The 16,989-nt window shown below is 40.9% G+C and overlaps 2 protein-coding genes across 4 annotated transcripts in view; both read left to right on the top strand.

The window, feature by feature from the left end:
* thumpd3 (THUMP domain containing 3) overlaps positions 1-11,481 on the top strand; it is a 119,589-nt gene extending 108,108 nt beyond the window's left edge. For 2 of the 3 annotated variants that reach the window (XM_048606184.1, XM_048606183.1), the window contains exons 5-10: positions 1,336-1,466; positions 3,288-3,357; positions 5,481-5,596; positions 7,094-7,201; positions 8,388-8,511; positions 9,648-11,481. In XM_048606184.1, the coding sequence (XP_048462141.1) occupies positions 1,336-1,466; positions 3,288-3,357; positions 5,481-5,596; positions 7,094-7,201; positions 8,388-8,511; positions 9,648-9,830 (732 nt within the window). In that variant the 3' untranslated portion in view covers positions 9,831-11,481. The remainder of the gene's footprint in view (positions 1-1,335; positions 1,467-3,287; positions 3,358-5,480; positions 5,597-7,093; positions 7,202-8,387; positions 8,512-9,647) is intronic. The other variant, XM_048606185.1, reaches the window with a different exon arrangement.
* A 5,204-nt stretch (positions 11,482-16,685) lies between these two features.
* Positions 16,686-16,989, top strand: part of LOC125485100 (von Hippel-Lindau disease tumor suppressor-like) — a 5,683-nt gene continuing 5,379 nt past the window's right edge. The window contains exon 1 of the mRNA XM_048606246.1: positions 16,686-16,932. Within this exon, the coding sequence (XP_048462203.1) occupies positions 16,686-16,932 (247 nt within the window). The remainder of the gene's footprint in view (positions 16,933-16,989) is intronic.

Here is a 16,989-nt window from a genome sequence, read left to right as displayed (position 1 = left end):
CCCGAAACGTTAACTCTGCTTTATTTTTCTTCACAGATGCTGCGGGACCTGCTGAGCTTTTCCAGCAACTTTGTTTTTTTTCCTGAAAAACTCCAGGTTGCTGAGCCGTTAAGATTTTATTTAACAAGTCATATATTTGGAGTTTACATTTAACAAGTAATATACTTCTGTCTTTAGAGAGAAGAATAATTAATTATGGGGTTATAGGTTACACTGGTAGATGCATACTGAGGTGGTGAGAAAGAGTTATAGAGTCATACAGCATGGAAACAGACCCTTCAGTCCAACTAATCCATGCCAAACATAATCCCAAAATAAACTAGTCCCACCTGCCTCTTCCTGGCCCATATCCCTCCAAACATTTCTTATTCATGTACTTATCCAAATGTCTTTTAATTGTTGTAATTGTACCTGCATCCACCACTTCCTGTGAAAGTTCATTCCACACACAAACCATTCTCTGTGGAAAAAAAAGTTTCCCCTCATGTTTTTAAATCTTTCTCCTCTTACGTTAAAAATATGTCCTCAGTCTTAAAATCCTCACCCTGGTGAAAAGACACCTGCCATTCATCTTATCTATAATCTTCATGATTTTGTAAGCCTTTATAAGGTCACCCCTCAACCTACACTCCTGAAAAAAGTCCCAGCCTCTCCTTATAACTCAAATCCACCATTCGTGGCATCCTGGTAAATCTGTTCTGAACCCTTTCCAGCTTAATAATATCCTTCCTATAACAGGGTGGACCAGATACACAATGGGAACAGTGATTGCTGTGCTTGAGGGAGAGGATGAATGTTATTTGAAGTGCAGCAGGTGATGGGTAAATTGTGAACATGGGATGAATAAATATCCTTGAGTTTCTGCTCATTAGCTTTGGGATTAAGATGCACTTCCCAATAAGCGGTCCATGAGAGTTTGGATTTGAGGAAAGAATGTACTCTATTAGATAATTGCCTTTCTACTTCATGTTAATGTTCTAAAATGTGTGTAAGGTGTAATTAATTTTAAACATCAAGATCAATAATGTAAAAATGCCATGAAATGCAAATAATCTTCTATCTAGAGAAGTCCCTCCACAGACAATGTATTAAATCTAGGCATTGGTGTAATCTCGTGAAATATCATGGACAGAAGGCTCATTGACAGGATGTCTTTTTGGGGACAGCAGGTGGCTGTTGGTGTTGATGGTGTCATTTACTTCATTTGGAAATAACCATGGTAACGGTGAGGTGTACTTGCCAGTCTGTGGGAGGCAAATGACGCTGCTGTTTTCTCATCGCTAACTATCTTGTTTCTGTCCTGTGCAGTCTATTTACGCATCATTTATTTTGCAGATCCTACTTAACATTCATGATAATGAAGTAGTGGTTGCTATAGCCCTGACAGAGGAAAGTCTACACAAACGAAACATAACACACTTTGGGCCTACAACTCTTCGATCTACTTTAGCCTATGGGATGTTAAGGTATGATTCATGTTAGCTATACAGCAATGGCAATGCCTGTAGAAGAAATAGCCACTTACATGAGGTACTAAAGGCTTCCCATTCCCCTTTAATCTGTGCCTCAACACGTCGATGTTTAACTGTGAGGAGGAGGGAAAATTAGGGTGTGACAATATTTTAAACAAAATGTGTTTACACAGTCTGTCATACGCTGCTGTCTCAATTATCCCAGTTAGTATAACTCTTATATTTTCTTCATAACTATGTGAATTTTTCTTCTGTAAAATATATTTTATATTCATTCCATTTGGTTAGAAATCACCATTGGAGGCCCTCAATCTGTATTTTGGTAACCTCTTCTGACTGTGACAGTTGCAGGAGACATATACATGTTTTTACTAAACATGGCCTCGATCTGATTGACCCCTCCATCCTCACTTCCAACAATAAATGAGGAGCTAGTGGGTTTCTTTATCACTACAATCAGCTACCTCTGCTGTTCCGCTAGGCCAAAGGATGAAACGTTATCTAAAGTTCCCCAGTGTTAAAACTGAACATGCATGTTTCTTCTCTGCCAACCCCTTTCATGCTTCTCTCTTCATTTGTCCATTAGACTCATCTCCTGCTTCCTCTGTCCTCTTCCCACTGAACTGCTGACCACCTCCTGACCTCCATTTAGCTGATATTGTTAACTGTTCACTCTCTCTTCATGTGTTCTCTTCCTCTCCTTTAAATTTGCTGACATTACCTCCTGCTCAAATACAAAACAACCGTTGAGCATCCCCAATTTTAATTGCTTCATCAGAAGTGACTATGCTTTCATTTTCCTGGGCCCTAAATCCTGGATTTACCATCCATCCGCTTCTCTGCTTGTCTATTCTGCTTTTGCCTTGTAGACACTCCTTAAAACTTACCTAGCTTTTGGTCATCTGACCTGATGACTACTTATGTGGCTAATTTGTTTAGTAATGCACCTCTGAAGCTTCTTGGGACAGTTGATTACATTAAAGGTACTATATAAATATAAGCACTGTTCATCTGGGCATTCTGTACCACTGTTATTCATTTCTTTCAAATTTTGGTTCATCAGTCTGCAGCAATCACTAATACAGTGACCAATATAGGGGGAGGTGATGGCCTAGTGGTATTATCATTGGACGGTTAATTCAGACTCCCAGATAACATTCTGGGGACCCAGGTTCGAATCCCGCCACGGCAGATAGTGCAATTTGAATTCAGTGAATATTTGGAATTAAGAATTTAACAATGACCGTGAATCCATTGTCGATTGTCAGAAAAACCCATCTGGTTCACTAATGTCCTTTGGGGAAGGAAACTGCCATCCTTACCTGGTCTGACCCACAGCAATATGGTTGACTCTTAACTGCCCCGGGCAATTAGGGATGGGCAATAAATGTGATGCCCTCATCTCATGAATGAATAAAAGAAAGATAAATTAAAGTGAAGTTTAAATTCTGAATGATAACACAACAAGATTTCAAGGTTTAAGACCTTTAACATAGCAAGTGAACTTAATATTGACTAACTTTTTTTTAATGGATAGATTATCTAATCTGAAGAACAGAAACCTCTGACAATGAACCTACAGCACCAAGCACTGACATGACATGACATTACTTCATCCCTGTTGATCTTCTCATACCCCATTTACAGCTCTGCTCAGATATCTAAGAAGCTCTGTATATAATCATAGATCCTTATGTTTGTGTTTGTATTTGAACTTGAGCTCACTGCTCTAGCCCCATGCTGATTTTTTAATGTAAGAATTAGTAAATTTCTAATCTTCATAATTCTTAATTTTCATTTAATTCTGTACTGTAGGCTTTGTAATCCTCAGCTAACTGACATCATTGTTGATCCAATGTGTGGAACTGGAGCTATACCAATTGAGGTAAGGTATTGAGGAGAACAGATCTCCTGAAAAGCAATGTGGTCCCACCAATCCATGCATTGTATACCCTGCACTGAATCACACTTGTACATTACAAGTTTCAAGTCTGTCACAGGAATTTTCACTGGTTCAATTGGATCAGTTATTCTTGGAAGTTGGAGGAAGTTGATCCTATAACCCTTACATTTGAGATTTGATAAGGTGAATGGCAGGTGTCTTTTCCCTAGGATGAGGGATTTCAAGACTAGGGAACATATTTTTAATGTGAGAGGAGAAAGATTTTAAAAAGGCATGAGAGGCACTTTTTTAACACAGTGTGGTTCGTGTGTGGAATGAACTTTGAGAGGAAGTGATGGATGTGGCTTATAGGAACAACATTTAAAAGACATTTAGATAAGTTTATGAGTAAGAAATTGTGATGGGATGTGGGCCAAGCGCAGGTAGGTGGGATTAGTTTAGTTTGGGATTATGGTCAGTTTGGACTGGTTGGACCACACTTGGACTGTGCTGTGTGACTATGACCCTATGACATGCACTGCCTAACACTTAAGCAATCTTCTACTGATGTCTCCTTGCAGGAATTTTTCCCTTGTCTTGATATCTATGTCATTCAGTTTGTTTCTTTATTCCCATTTGAGTCATTTTTCTTCCCTTCATCTTGCATTCTCTCCCTTTGTAACTGTAGTTCAATTAATAGCACTTTCATTCCTGAATCAACTGGAATGGGAAGACAGTGCTATGATTAGCATGTTGACACCGATCACCATGTGCACAATATTGGACTGTGCGCACACCTGAGTGAGAACATTGCTTGTTAGGGAGAGCATAACTAAGGGATACACCTTAAGAATAAGGGATCTCCTTTTTAAGATTGGGATGAAAGTTTTTTGCCTCTGGGGACTGTTAGTATGTGGTATTCTCTTCCCCAGAAAACTGGAGGCTGAATCATTGAGTAGATTGAAGGAAGATTTAGATACATTTTTGTTGATAAGGCAGGCTGACAGGGGATTGGGGTTTAGACCACAGCCAGATCAACCTTCATCTTATTGATTGGCGCAGCAGACTTGAAGGGTCGAATGGACTAATATTCCTGACATTCTCCTATTATGATTTTGTTGCTTCCAACTGTATCCTCTTGTCATGCCGCCTGCATTATTTATCACTACATATTTTGCACTTCGAATGAAGCCCATCTAGACAGTCCTAGCATTCAGCTGTAACCCGCACATAGTGCACTGCATAGTACAGACTGAGAGGTTGCCAAGTATCATGGATAACGTGTGTGAAGTTATCTCATCTCGGGTCTGATGATAGTAGGTGCATTAATGTCAGGATAATTAGCCAGGACATTCTCTCTCTCTCTCTCTCTCTCTCTGCCCCCCACCCTACCTCTCTCTCCTTCACGTTTGTGATCTGACATTATTGGTGATCCTTTAGATTCTTTCATCCATAATATTGACTACTCGTCTGAAACCATTAAGACTGCTGCTTGCCGCCTTATCAGAAGTAGCTTCCCTGTTCCTTGTTACATTTAGCATTGACTGTCTGTTTGAAGATACATCTTTCCTGAGATTAACTCCTTCAATTCTTCTGCAGGGCAGTCATTTGTCCTTGTGGTATAAGACAGCCAGTTATCAAGCAGATGTCAAAACAGTTTTGTTTGCGTAGCTTTAACTCCTCCTCCTCCCATATACAGCCCATTACTTTCAATTCCTGTATAAGTTTGTACTTGTCTCTTAAGGTTTATTCCAAGGCAAAGTTATTGCTGCTTCTTTCCCTCTATGAACAGTCATTAAAGTCATGAAGTTTACACTGTCACAGTCTGTAGGGGAATCAGTGGGTGAGTTAGAGGACAGGACCCTGGTCTAGTGGAATTGTGGCCTGGCGTGAATTGGCACCTTCACTGGGCAGAGATGGCACAGAAATAAATAACACTCAAAATTCATGGCCTAGCACAGATACAGATCTGGCTACACTGTGGTCAGAAGGTTTTCCAAACAATCATGGGTTCTCTTAATTGCTTTCTCCTGTATGAAACACAATAGCACTTTGCAGAAGGAGTATATTTTGTTCATGACGCCTTAATTTGTAGACTTTATAATCTAATTTAAATACCCCTCCAGGGAGCTTTAGAATTCTCACAGTGTTACTTCCTTGGTGGAGACAACAACGTACTTGCCGTGAACAGATCTGTAAATAACATCAACTCTCTACAGAAGAAGAGACTGGAGAAGGGAAGGTAAGGATTCATCCTGCTGCACACAGTAATGACAGAATTCTGCCTTTCTCTGAGTAAATGGGGGATTTGTTATGAGTACAACTGGGATGATAATCTTGACTCAAAACTCTCTTCTTGCAGAATGAAGTTTTTCCAACTCTTAATTTTTCAGTAAGCCCCCACTCACCTGAAGATATTGCCAGACATGCACATTTTGTGATCATTAATGATCATTATCTAGGAGTTGGAAACCTCAGGTAAAGAGAGGCACATGCTCAGTTGGGATGACCTGCCGAATGGCCAAGTAACCTGCTGAAACTTGCTTTCCAAACTCTTATCATGGTGACTATCTCTTTGGATGAAGAGTGTGGGGTGCGCACATAATTGTACCTGCCCCATGTTAGGGTCTTCAGGAGAACAGGGGTGTTTGGGTTAATGCTTACCCTGATTGCAAGTTGAATTTTTGTATCTGAAAAGCAGAAAGTTATGGAAAATTAACAGCGATCAAACATCAGAAGTCAAAAATTATAATTATTTTTCATTTTAAAAAGGAAATGACACTTAAAAACCCAAAACCCAGAACATCACCGAGGCTAATTTCCAAAGAGAAAATTAACTCCCTTCCTAACGGTACTGTGGGTATTCTTTCATCCCAAGAATCATAGAATCCCTACCTTGTGGAAACAGGCCATTCAGCCCAACAAGTCAGCACCGCCCCTCCAAAGAGCAAACCCACCTAACCTAAACATTCCTGGACACTACGGGCAATTTAGCATGGCCAATCCACCTACCTTGCACATCTTTGGGCTGGGAGGAAACTGGAGCAGCTGGAGGAAACCCACGCAGACACGGGGAGAATGTGCGAAACAGACAGTCGCCCGAGGGTGGAATTGAACCCGGGGTTCATTTCCACGGCAATTAGGGATGACCGATAAATGTTGGCCTAGCCAACAACACCCACATTCCATGAACACATTAAAAATGATAAATTGTAGCAGAATTAATTGGGTGGGGACAAGATTGATTGATAAATGCTTGCTGCCATCCAGTATTGTGTTGTCTGAATGTTTTGACATTGTGCAGTTTCCTAGTATTGTTTCTCAGCTTCCCCTACAAAGGTTCACTTGGTAAAACTGATTGATAATTAGGCCACGCAGACCACTGATTCCCAGGTTTATTTCCAGATCTTTATCGAGTTAGCCAGTCTCAGCCGGGACGATGGCTGAGGTCTAAGGCATTAGGCCTAAACAGGAGAGGAAGGTCAATCCACGTTCCCATTCCTGATGCCTGGCCAACGATTTCCTTAACTAAGTATCCTGCAATTGTTTACTGTCCGGACTCCCACTGAAAGGTGCACCCATGGTGTGGTATTCTAGGGCCCTGTGGGAATATGAGCAGCATGTTTAGTGTGAGAGTAGGGGCTGGTATAAGATAAACACCTGATTGTGATGGAGGCTAACCCAGGGCTTCAGTTAACACCCATTCCTTTACTGAATTGTGTTTTAATACACATTGCAGGATTACCTGGGGCATGCCATTGGATGTTGTCCAGTGGGACATCTGTAATCTGCCACTGATGACCAGTTCTGTGGATGTAATTATATCGGATATGCCTTTTGGAAAGAGGTAAGTCCTTGTGATTGTGAAATTAATTTATTTATTAGAAACAGAACAACTAATCTGCTGTCTGTTTAAGAGATCTTCTGGTATGCAGATGTGGTTGTCTCATGCGTTCCTAACAATGATCATTGCAATTCAAAGGAATTTATTTTGACCATTTTCAGACATGTGATACGCTGGTATATTCTGGAGTTGTCCTTCTCTGGTATTCTGCATGTTGTTTTTATTTGTAAAAGTATGTTACAAAATTACTTCAACATGACAATTCCAGCAGGTGCAACAAAATTCAACTAATGTAGTGCCTTTCATGACCACCAGCAATTTACAGGCAATGCAGTACTTTAAGTGTAGTTACTGGCGTAAAGTAGAAAACCCTGCAGCCAGTTTGTGCACAGCAAGCTCCCACAAAGAGCATGTGATAATGATTGGATATTCTAGGGTTATTTTTGTGATGTTGATTGAGGGATAAATATTGGCCAGGAAATCAGGAGGAGTTCCCGATGGTCATGGGAATTTTCATAACCACCTTGGGGAACAAACAGAGGCCGACGTGAAAGAGGGTGCCTTCGACAGTACAGCACTCCCTCAGTACGGCACTGAAGTATCAGTCTTGGTGTTGTGCTCAAGTCTTGGAGCAGGAAACAAGTCCACAACCATCCGACTCGGAGACAAGAGTGCTACCAATTGAGCAATGCTGACTTATAGGGAAATACTCACTGCTGCTGGCACTGAACTCATTACATTGCAAAGTAGGCATTTTGAGCATTGCCGTTCCTTAGTGATCCAGAGCTGGACTCGAATTTTCATTTTCACTGAGAAAGGTTGGTATTGCTTTGTTAACTTTTCTTTTTATTAATTTAGGGCTTGACTGGCTGATCATGTGCTGATCAGCCCATCCCTGATCGTGTTTTACATGGCTGGTGTCATTTAATTATAGCCTCTAGCTTCTACCCAAGCTGTTGATTGGAAGGTGGAGGATTTTATAACTGATTAACTGGTTACAGATCACTGAATAGGCTTTGGTCTTTGCTAGTTGTTTGTGAGGTTGTACAGTGGTAATGCAAGGTCAAAGAAAAGGACAAGTAGCCAGAGAGACCTGTTTGTGACTTCTGTTGTTTTTGGTGTAGGTTAGAATGTAATCCATAAATTCAAAAAAATGTTGATTTTTTTTTAATATATGTTGAAAAACTAGGATAGGCTCGAGAAGGAAAAACTGGGACCTGTATCCAGCCTGTCTACAGGAAATGGGGCGTGTGTGCAGGCCAGAGACTGGCAGAGCAGCCCTCCTAACACAGGACAAGAAATGCTTTATAAAGGTAACATGGTGCCTGTATTCCTGGGATTATCCTGCTGGACTAGGACATGGAGCTGCAGATGAAATCATATCAAATGTTTTTGTTCATGTTGCACAGTGCCCTTGGTTCTGTAGTCTGTTAAGATGGTTGAATCAACATATGACTACACAGTACAGAGATATCCCATCAGCTGTTTGTGAACAGGGAGGTCAGACTGTCGTTACCAACGGTGTTTATATGGAGGCAGTTTTGTGCTTCAATCCTAACACACTGGGAGCTTGACTGAGTTGACTCCAATATCTCATATTAAGTTTACAGAGCAGTTTATTTTCCTCACAAACACCCCATTTCCCAGATTGGTGATACGAGGTGTGGATATTGACAAATACATCTCAGGATTTTCCAAGTGGACAAACCTATTTTCCATTTCCTCAACATTCCCTATGTCACAACGTAGCTATCAGAAGGTGGCATCCTCTGATTATGTACAGTGTAGTCTAATAACAAACACACTACCAGCTTTTGCTACCCCTTCCACTACAATGGGGGTTCCCTCTTGCTTAAGATCAAGAATGTTGGGAAAAAGCTAGGGGGACACGAATTCATTGATCTGGCCTAATCCATCCATGGGCACCACTGTAGCATCACTCTGCCTGTCCATGCCAGTGGGAACCATTACAATCCATTAAGTTAGATGAATTGATTAATAAATAGCCCCTCCAGAGATTGCTAAATATGCCACCTATCTATTTAATTAGTTGAACTTGACAGAGCACAGATGCCCAATCTCAGGTAGTGGTCGGGGCACAGTTATGGCATCAGTCTTCTGTTCGGTTTTTGATCAGTACGATCAACCCGTGACCATTTTGCCTGTGTGTGTGGGGTTGGTGGGGGTATGTTGTCAGTGATAATAAAGGTGTGTTTGGCTATTATTAGACTGCCAGGACCTGTTATCTAGAATTTTGGTATGGTATCAGAAGGTACCTGGAAACCAAAGAATCATATTCTAGTTTGCAATAGTATCTCTCCAAGCTGAGGCAGGATTAGAAGCTGTTCTGGTCTTAATCACAGATTCTGAAATTGTAATTTGCTGAGATCCTCTGACATTCAGCAGCTGCCTGCAGAACTTAAAGCTTGTGTTCATTTTCCTGCTGTAGGCCATGTCAAGAATGGGGCATCTCTGGAGGAAGTCACACACTGTCTGGGTGAATGTTGGAGGGCTCCATGCTGCTGTATACCTGCTGAAACGCACCAGTCTTTCCTTTGACAGGTTATTTCAGAGACCCCAAGATTCTGCTACTAGTGAGGAAATTCCCTGTAAAACAGGGGCAAAAGAATAAGTGGAGCTTGGAGTCTGCACTCACAAGGGAAAACATTTTGTTTGGGATAAATATGAGCCTTGCTGGAAAGGAGGGGACATCCTTGAATTGTTACTGTCATTTTACACCCAGAAGACCATAATGAGGAGGAAATGTGCACCCTCATGCCTGTTAATATCGGGTGGAATTTTTCAGACTTCTGAAGCCTCACCTTCTTGACAGGAGGATGCAGGGTAATTGTGAGCAGCCTTAAAAGAGCAAATATCTGTGAGAATTAACATGGGGAAAGAGAGAGAGCAATTTGGAGAACTGATAACCTCTGTAACACTGGATATCAACCTTTACCTCCAGGAACCAAATGAGAACATCCCCGAGTTCAGTTGCATCGTGTTTTGAAGTAGATCTATTGCTGGACTTCAGTCAGCCTTCCACACATCGGTTATGAATATTGGTCAGATGAGCAAAGCCAAAAAAAATGGAACACTAACAATGGGGAGAATCTTTCCTTCAAATGAACCAGAACCAGCAGTCTGCAAACATTCTAAACTTCAGGTCAAGAGTTTCCTGTTCTGTCTGTGCATAGAAATACAGAACTCTTGTTGAAAGTTCAAAGCCAGTGTCAAATATTTAATTTTTTTGGGGTGGCTTTGTGGTATTATAATAAGAGGCTGAAAGGTAAATGTTTATTCTCCTCCTTTTCTATATGTTTAGTCTCCTTGCTGCTAAATGATTGATGCTCTCCCTTTGAAATGGTTGAAATTTTCAACAAGATTTCTTTTTCCATGTCCAACCACTGTCATAACCTTTTTAAAGTCATGGGCTTTAATATCTTGCTTTATGAATGCATTGCCTTGTACGAAAATGGTGTGTGCAAGGCAGTAATGTTCCCAGTTCAGTGCCTGGGTGCTGGTCTTAATAGTTGCCTTCATTGCCTCTAGATTATAGAGGTAATGAGAGATTAGTCACGATTTCCAAGTGTAGGACTGTTGGTTAATGATTAAATTATCATTTGCTGGTTAGCTTTTCAGGAGAATGGGACTAGAAACAAATGGCTGTATGGACTATATTTGATTTATGCTTCACTATTTTCTCATGTAGACTGAAACTCCAACTAGTCTTTGAGTTAAACTCACATTCTAGCACTTATTTGGTGCCTTAACACATGAAAATGAAAACCATCTGAGTACTTCACACTGTCTATAGTGCAGTGACTGCTAATGTAGACATGTCTTCAATTTAGGATATCCTCTGCAGTCTGCTGTGTAATGGGAGGCATATCTTCAGCCTCAAGATTGAAGACTGACCTAATTGCCCTTATCGCATCTGCATCAGGATTAAAACTCATTTAACAGAAATACACGGGCTTAGCAGCACCTATTGAGAGGGAAGCTGTGAATATTTCAGGTCAAACCTTTTCAGCCATTGTTTTTCTTTCCACAGATGCTGCCTGACATGAGATAAATTCCAGCATTTTCAGTTTTTATTTCAGATTTCTAGTATCTGCAGCTTTTTGGTTTTGTACCATTAAATGTAACATTGGTTACATTAAACTGAAGAGTTTGCCCAGTGCTTTGATGTACTGAGGGGTGTTTGTGAGACTGCAGCTGAACTCAAATGATACATTTGTCATGTTAGAAAATTATTTAAATTTTACAATAAAGTTTTGATCTGATTCCTTGCTGTTTGACCATTTAATTCAGAGATACTGATTTAGAGGGAGGTGAATGTTTTGCCTGGGCTGCTGATTGGAGACGGATCTGGATAGGTATCCAGAGGCAAGCCTGAAAGAGAAAGATAAAGTGGTATTGGTAGTTTTTGATATTTCCAACGCACACTGAAGTTAGAATAATCAAAATGAACTTTCCAGCCCTGCAGGTACCTGGCTTCCTGGCTTAAATGTATTTGCTCCAGTTGTCTCATCTACTGAAAGTGCAACCTTTTTCTGAACCAATGTTTTGTGGGTACCAGAGTGTCAAATATTAAGTGTTATTGGGGTTCAGTCAGTAGCTTTTAATCAGACATTCATGGGTTTAAGTCTGACTGCAGGGATTCAGCATTAATCTGTGCATTACCAAAGGAGTGCTGTATTATCATAGAATTTTGGATGAGACATTTAGCTGAGGTTCAGTCCGGTCTCTAATGAGTGTAAAAGATCCCATTGCACAATTTGAGAAGGCAATGTGAAGGGAAATCCTAAAGTCATCTATTGGCATATATATAGTAAAAGGTGGAGTTAAGGCAATTAGGGACCAATAAGGCGTTGTATACATGGAGTATGGCTGGGGTATTATGTGAATACTCTGCATCCGTCTTTACTGAGAAGGAGCTGCTGTCTTGACAATGGTAACAGATGGAAACTCTTTCACGAGAAGGATTCGAAATTGATTAGGAAGCAGTTTTGATTAGACTGTTGGTATTTGAAGTTGATAAGGCACCAGATCCGGATTTGAAGTATCCAAGGATTTTGAAGGAAGTGAGAGTGGAAATTGCAGAAGCCCAGCAATCCTTCAGTCTTCCCTAGACTGGGACTTGAGAATTGCAAACATCAGACCCCTGTTCAAAAATGATTATGAGAATAAACCCACCATTTACAGACTTAAACTAAAGTTTAACCTTAGTGGTGCCAAAACTTCTAGAAACAATTATTTAGGTTAGAGTTAATGGTCACATAGGGAAAAAAAAAGGTGGGTTGATAAGGACAGAAACAAGGGAATGGGGAATAGGCAGGAGAATGGCAATAACAGGTGGGTAGCAGAAACACTTCATTAAACGTCATCCGAAAGGCAGCAACTCAACAGCACAGCCCTCCCATTGGATTAGACTCCTGGACTAAGTCTTGAACTCAAGGGACAGCATGGTATCAACTCAAGTGAAAGCTTGCATCCATTAATCATATTGTGTCTCATTGCACCTAACTCCATATCCAAGTCAACAGGTTACTAATTCCATCAGTTCAAATAATTATTGCCAATCTTTTAGGTACAATATTATTGAATACCTTCTCGATGTTCATATAAACAAAATCTATGGACCCCACAAGCTACAACAATAATAACTTATTTTATTGTACCTTTTTAACATAACAAAATTGAGGTGTGGCTTAACTGAGAGCCAATCTAGGTTAGTGATGAGTAAATAAGACAGAATTGACACAGGGACAGCAGAGATCTGATGGTAAAGGATAGAACATGAGAGACTTTTAGGAGTGCAGGGGCAAAGTCAGGTGATGATTCAGAGGTAGAGCTTTGCAGTATTAATGATGAGGCAGTTATATGGAAGGTCATTTCAGGGTGAAATATGACACTAAAACTATGAACCCACTGGTTTTCTCAGACTGTTGCCAGGGAGAAGCATGATGACAATAATAGGGGAACAGAATTAGGAGCAGGGACCAAAGACAAAAGCTTTGGTCTTTTCAATATTTAATTGAATGAATTTTCCACTCATCAGTACTAGATGTTGGATATGCAGCCGGACAATTAAGGAATCAGGACGGGTAATGACGAGAAAAGGCTGGATGTCACCAATGTATAGGCGAAAACTGATGCCGTTCCTTTGAATGATGTTGCTTAAGGGGCAGCATGTAGATGAGAACCATGAGTGGCCCAAGGATAGATCCTTGCAAGACAGCAGAGGTAGTGATGCTGGAACTGGAAAATCAGTCTTTGGAAGTGATTTTCTGACCACAACGATCGGATAAGATTGGAACCAGGTGAGAGCAGTTCTACCCAGCTGGATAACAGTAGAGAGGTACTGGAGGAGGTCACTCTGGATAACCTTGAGAAATGCTTTGGACGGGTCAAAAAGGATGAGGACGGAAAGTCGCAGGAATATAGGTTGTCATTTGTGACCTTCATAATGTATTTACATAATAAATTTATATGTAAATGAGAGATCTCAGGACAGGAACAGTGGACAATGCTCAACAAACACATGAGCTGGCCTTAGGTTGCGTTTCAATTTCCTCATTTGTGTCACGTAACATATAACAACATTGGTGATAAGGATTAATGTTTCTGAAGCTGGTGTGTCCAAAATTATCCCTGGAAAGCTTGACTGGGAGCAGGTGAGTTTTTCACAGCTTGATGTGTTCGGACCATTAAAACAGAGATAAAGCCAACAGCGCTGTGCTGTAGCTGAGGTTAAGGTGTTTGTCCCTGCCATTTGAAGATTGCAGTAGCATCCCGGTCTGGCTTAGACCAACGTCCCAAAACTCCAAAAAGACCTTTCTGGGAATGAGCTAAACAGAGAGAGGGCCAATAAAAAGCTCTTGCAGATGATAACTGTAGGGGTGACCTGTACCTGACCACGCTAAGTGGCCTATGCCTGCTTACAAGATGGTAGATGAAAGCTAAGCAAAATTAAGCAGCCTGCTCACACAGTGACATACAATGAATAGAACTGCTAGAAGGTCAGTAAAAGAACACTGGGTGTTCCCATCCAAGACAGTTTTGATAAGAGGATGCCTTAGGACAGATAAATGACCAATTCCAACTTTATTAATGAAAGGATGATAGTCCCAGTAAATGAATAATATCAGGTGCTAGATTAGGTCCTTAAGCAGCTGCAAGGATAACAGCTAAAGTTATTTTGTAGTAAATAGTTGTCTCTTTGAAGCTACCAGCAATATTAAATAGTTTCTAGCTATAAATGCTCTAATCGTAGAAGTTGGTTTCAATACACAACCAGAATATAATACAAGCCTTAAAAAACATTTAAGCTTAGATGTGAAGATTAACTAGCCTTAGGAGGTGCCTCCTGTTATGCTGTGAACAAGATAGATTGATCACAACCCATAAATTACAGAATACTGACAGTGGAAGTAGTTGCATATAGTTACACTTACAATTAACTTTATAACAGAAGTTAACCTTATAGAAATTTGTTAAAACTAACTAACATTTTATTTTTACATTATGTGATTGGCATAGTTAGAAAATAAAAGGAGTAACTTAATGTGATAAAAGACACCATCAAAATACAATGGGTAATAGAATTCGAGCTGTCCTTACAAATAAACAAGTCTGAGAAAGACCCGAAGGAGTATAGCCATTAAACTTTTGGAATGTGAATGAAAAAGAATGCATGGGAAGATCCCAAGGCCTAGAGATTATAATGTCTAGCTAATACCATAAGATCATGGGAACTTGGGGCTGTCCATGATAGGCACTATCACTGATTAGGATTGGGTGTTTGGATTGGGGAAGGGACAGTGAATACGTTGCTTTTGATTATTGTAACACAAAATGTATAAAAATGCTATATTTCTTTGTAAAAGCAGAGACTGTGTCACCGATCTATCTTCCGAAGCCAGATCCTTTGGCCCTCTCCCTATATAAACTGGTTTCTGCTTGAATAAACATCTTCCACTTGCCTGAATCCTGCTTGCCCCCTAAGTCTTTGTCCTGGGTCAGGAAAAATGCCCCTACAATAACTTGTCAAGAATATGGAGTTGAACTGCTGTAAAATCTAGGCTAATAGCAATGGAAATTCAAGGATCAGGATCAGGATCTGGCATCACATTTGCCTACTGTGTAGGCCTTTCACCAACTGATTTTTGGGTATCATCATCCCTTTCTCTGACACCTTCAGACTGAATATCTGTCAACCAGCAGAGCGATGTGCAGCTTCTGATGCTCGTTCGAGTGCACAGCAGTGTTTTAAACATGATACAGGCCTCAAGGATGCTAGTTTTTTGATGGATATCCTCTGAGCGGTAAATTGTTCTACAAAGAGCACATTAGATGGGAATGGAATATAGGGGGTGGTATAGATAGTTAATGAGACAAGTTTGGTAAGATACAACAAGAAATCTTGCTAGGCCTCGTGGCAAAAAAAATTGCAAAAAATTCTACACACTCAACTAGAAAATGGAAGATTCAACCCACAGTTTATCATTTACCATTCTGAAGAGTCATAACGGTCTGAAACATCAACTGTTTCTTTCTCCGCAGATACTGCCATATCTGCTTAATTTCTCCAACCCTTTATGTTTTCAATTCACAATGAACAATACAAGTAACATCTCAGAAATAGCTGTAAATCAGAAAATGAAATGGGGGAGGGACTCAAGAAAATTGTAACCACTGGACAAATCAAACAGGGTAAATTATTAGAGTTGCTAACTGACACATCCCCAGGTCCCCGTCCTGATGGACTTCACCCTTAAAAGATGGGAGATAATTGATGCTTTGGCTTTAATTGTTGAAAATTTAGCAATCCTAGGAGTCACATTTCATAGTAAGCCCAGCTATCATCCAGCAAAATCTCCAGCAATTTCTGTTTTTAATTCTAAGCTAGTCAGTGCTACAGCCATGTAGCATGGACTAGTTACTATCTCTTGGTAGATGATAATTTCTCTTCCAGATATTAATGTAGTTAGCTGGTTGGTACAACCTGTTATCTTACTTTAAGGAATGAACTACTTAATTACACTGGCTCAGACTTATTGGTGGTTAATCCTTCAATACTTAGTGAGCAGTGCTACAAGAAGCATTTGGGCAAATCTACTCAAAGAAGATCTTAACACAACCAGGTTTGGACATCTCTTAGAACATTTATAAGTTAATATTCATTCTGCGTAGGACTTTATAGAAGCACCTCCCAATGCCATTAAGGTCTGGAGTGGGACACAAACCCACTCCAGACTCTGTCTTGGGATTTGTGATGCGCTGGACATACTGAGGGAGTGGGACCTCTTCAACCCCAACCAATTAGACCACGCCGGTATGATTGGCGTGGTCAGGGACCAATCATCGTTTAGAATCAGCACTAAGGCGACTGAAACGTAGGGACCTCTAATTGTCAGTGCCTTCACCCAATCAGATAGATGTAGGGTGGGGTGGGCGGGGCTGGAAACCAAACTTGGATAGAATAATGTTGAGCCTCAGACCAATCAGAGAGCGGCAGGACGGGCCCGGTACCAATCAGGGAGCAGGCAACGTAACACGGGGAACCACAACTGGTGGGCGTGGCCGGACCGGGATCCAATCAGAATGCAGAGGGATGTGCCGGGGACAAATCAGTGTGAGGGAGGTTGAGCCTGGGACCAATCAGGGAGCGGGAGGCCGAGCCAGGGACCAATCCGAAAGCGGGCGGTTGGACCGGGAACCAATCAGAGAGCGTGAGGTCGGGCCGTAGACCAATCAGAGAGTGGGAGGTCGAGCCGCGGAGCAATCAG

This window comes from Rhincodon typus, chromosome 16, assembly GCF_021869965.1.
Source record: "Rhincodon typus isolate 14 chromosome 16, sRhiTyp1.1, whole genome shotgun sequence".
Classification (NCBI taxonomy): domain Eukaryota; kingdom Metazoa; phylum Chordata; class Chondrichthyes; order Orectolobiformes; family Rhincodontidae; genus Rhincodon; species Rhincodon typus.
This window is presented reverse-complemented; position numbering and strand designations above follow the sequence as displayed.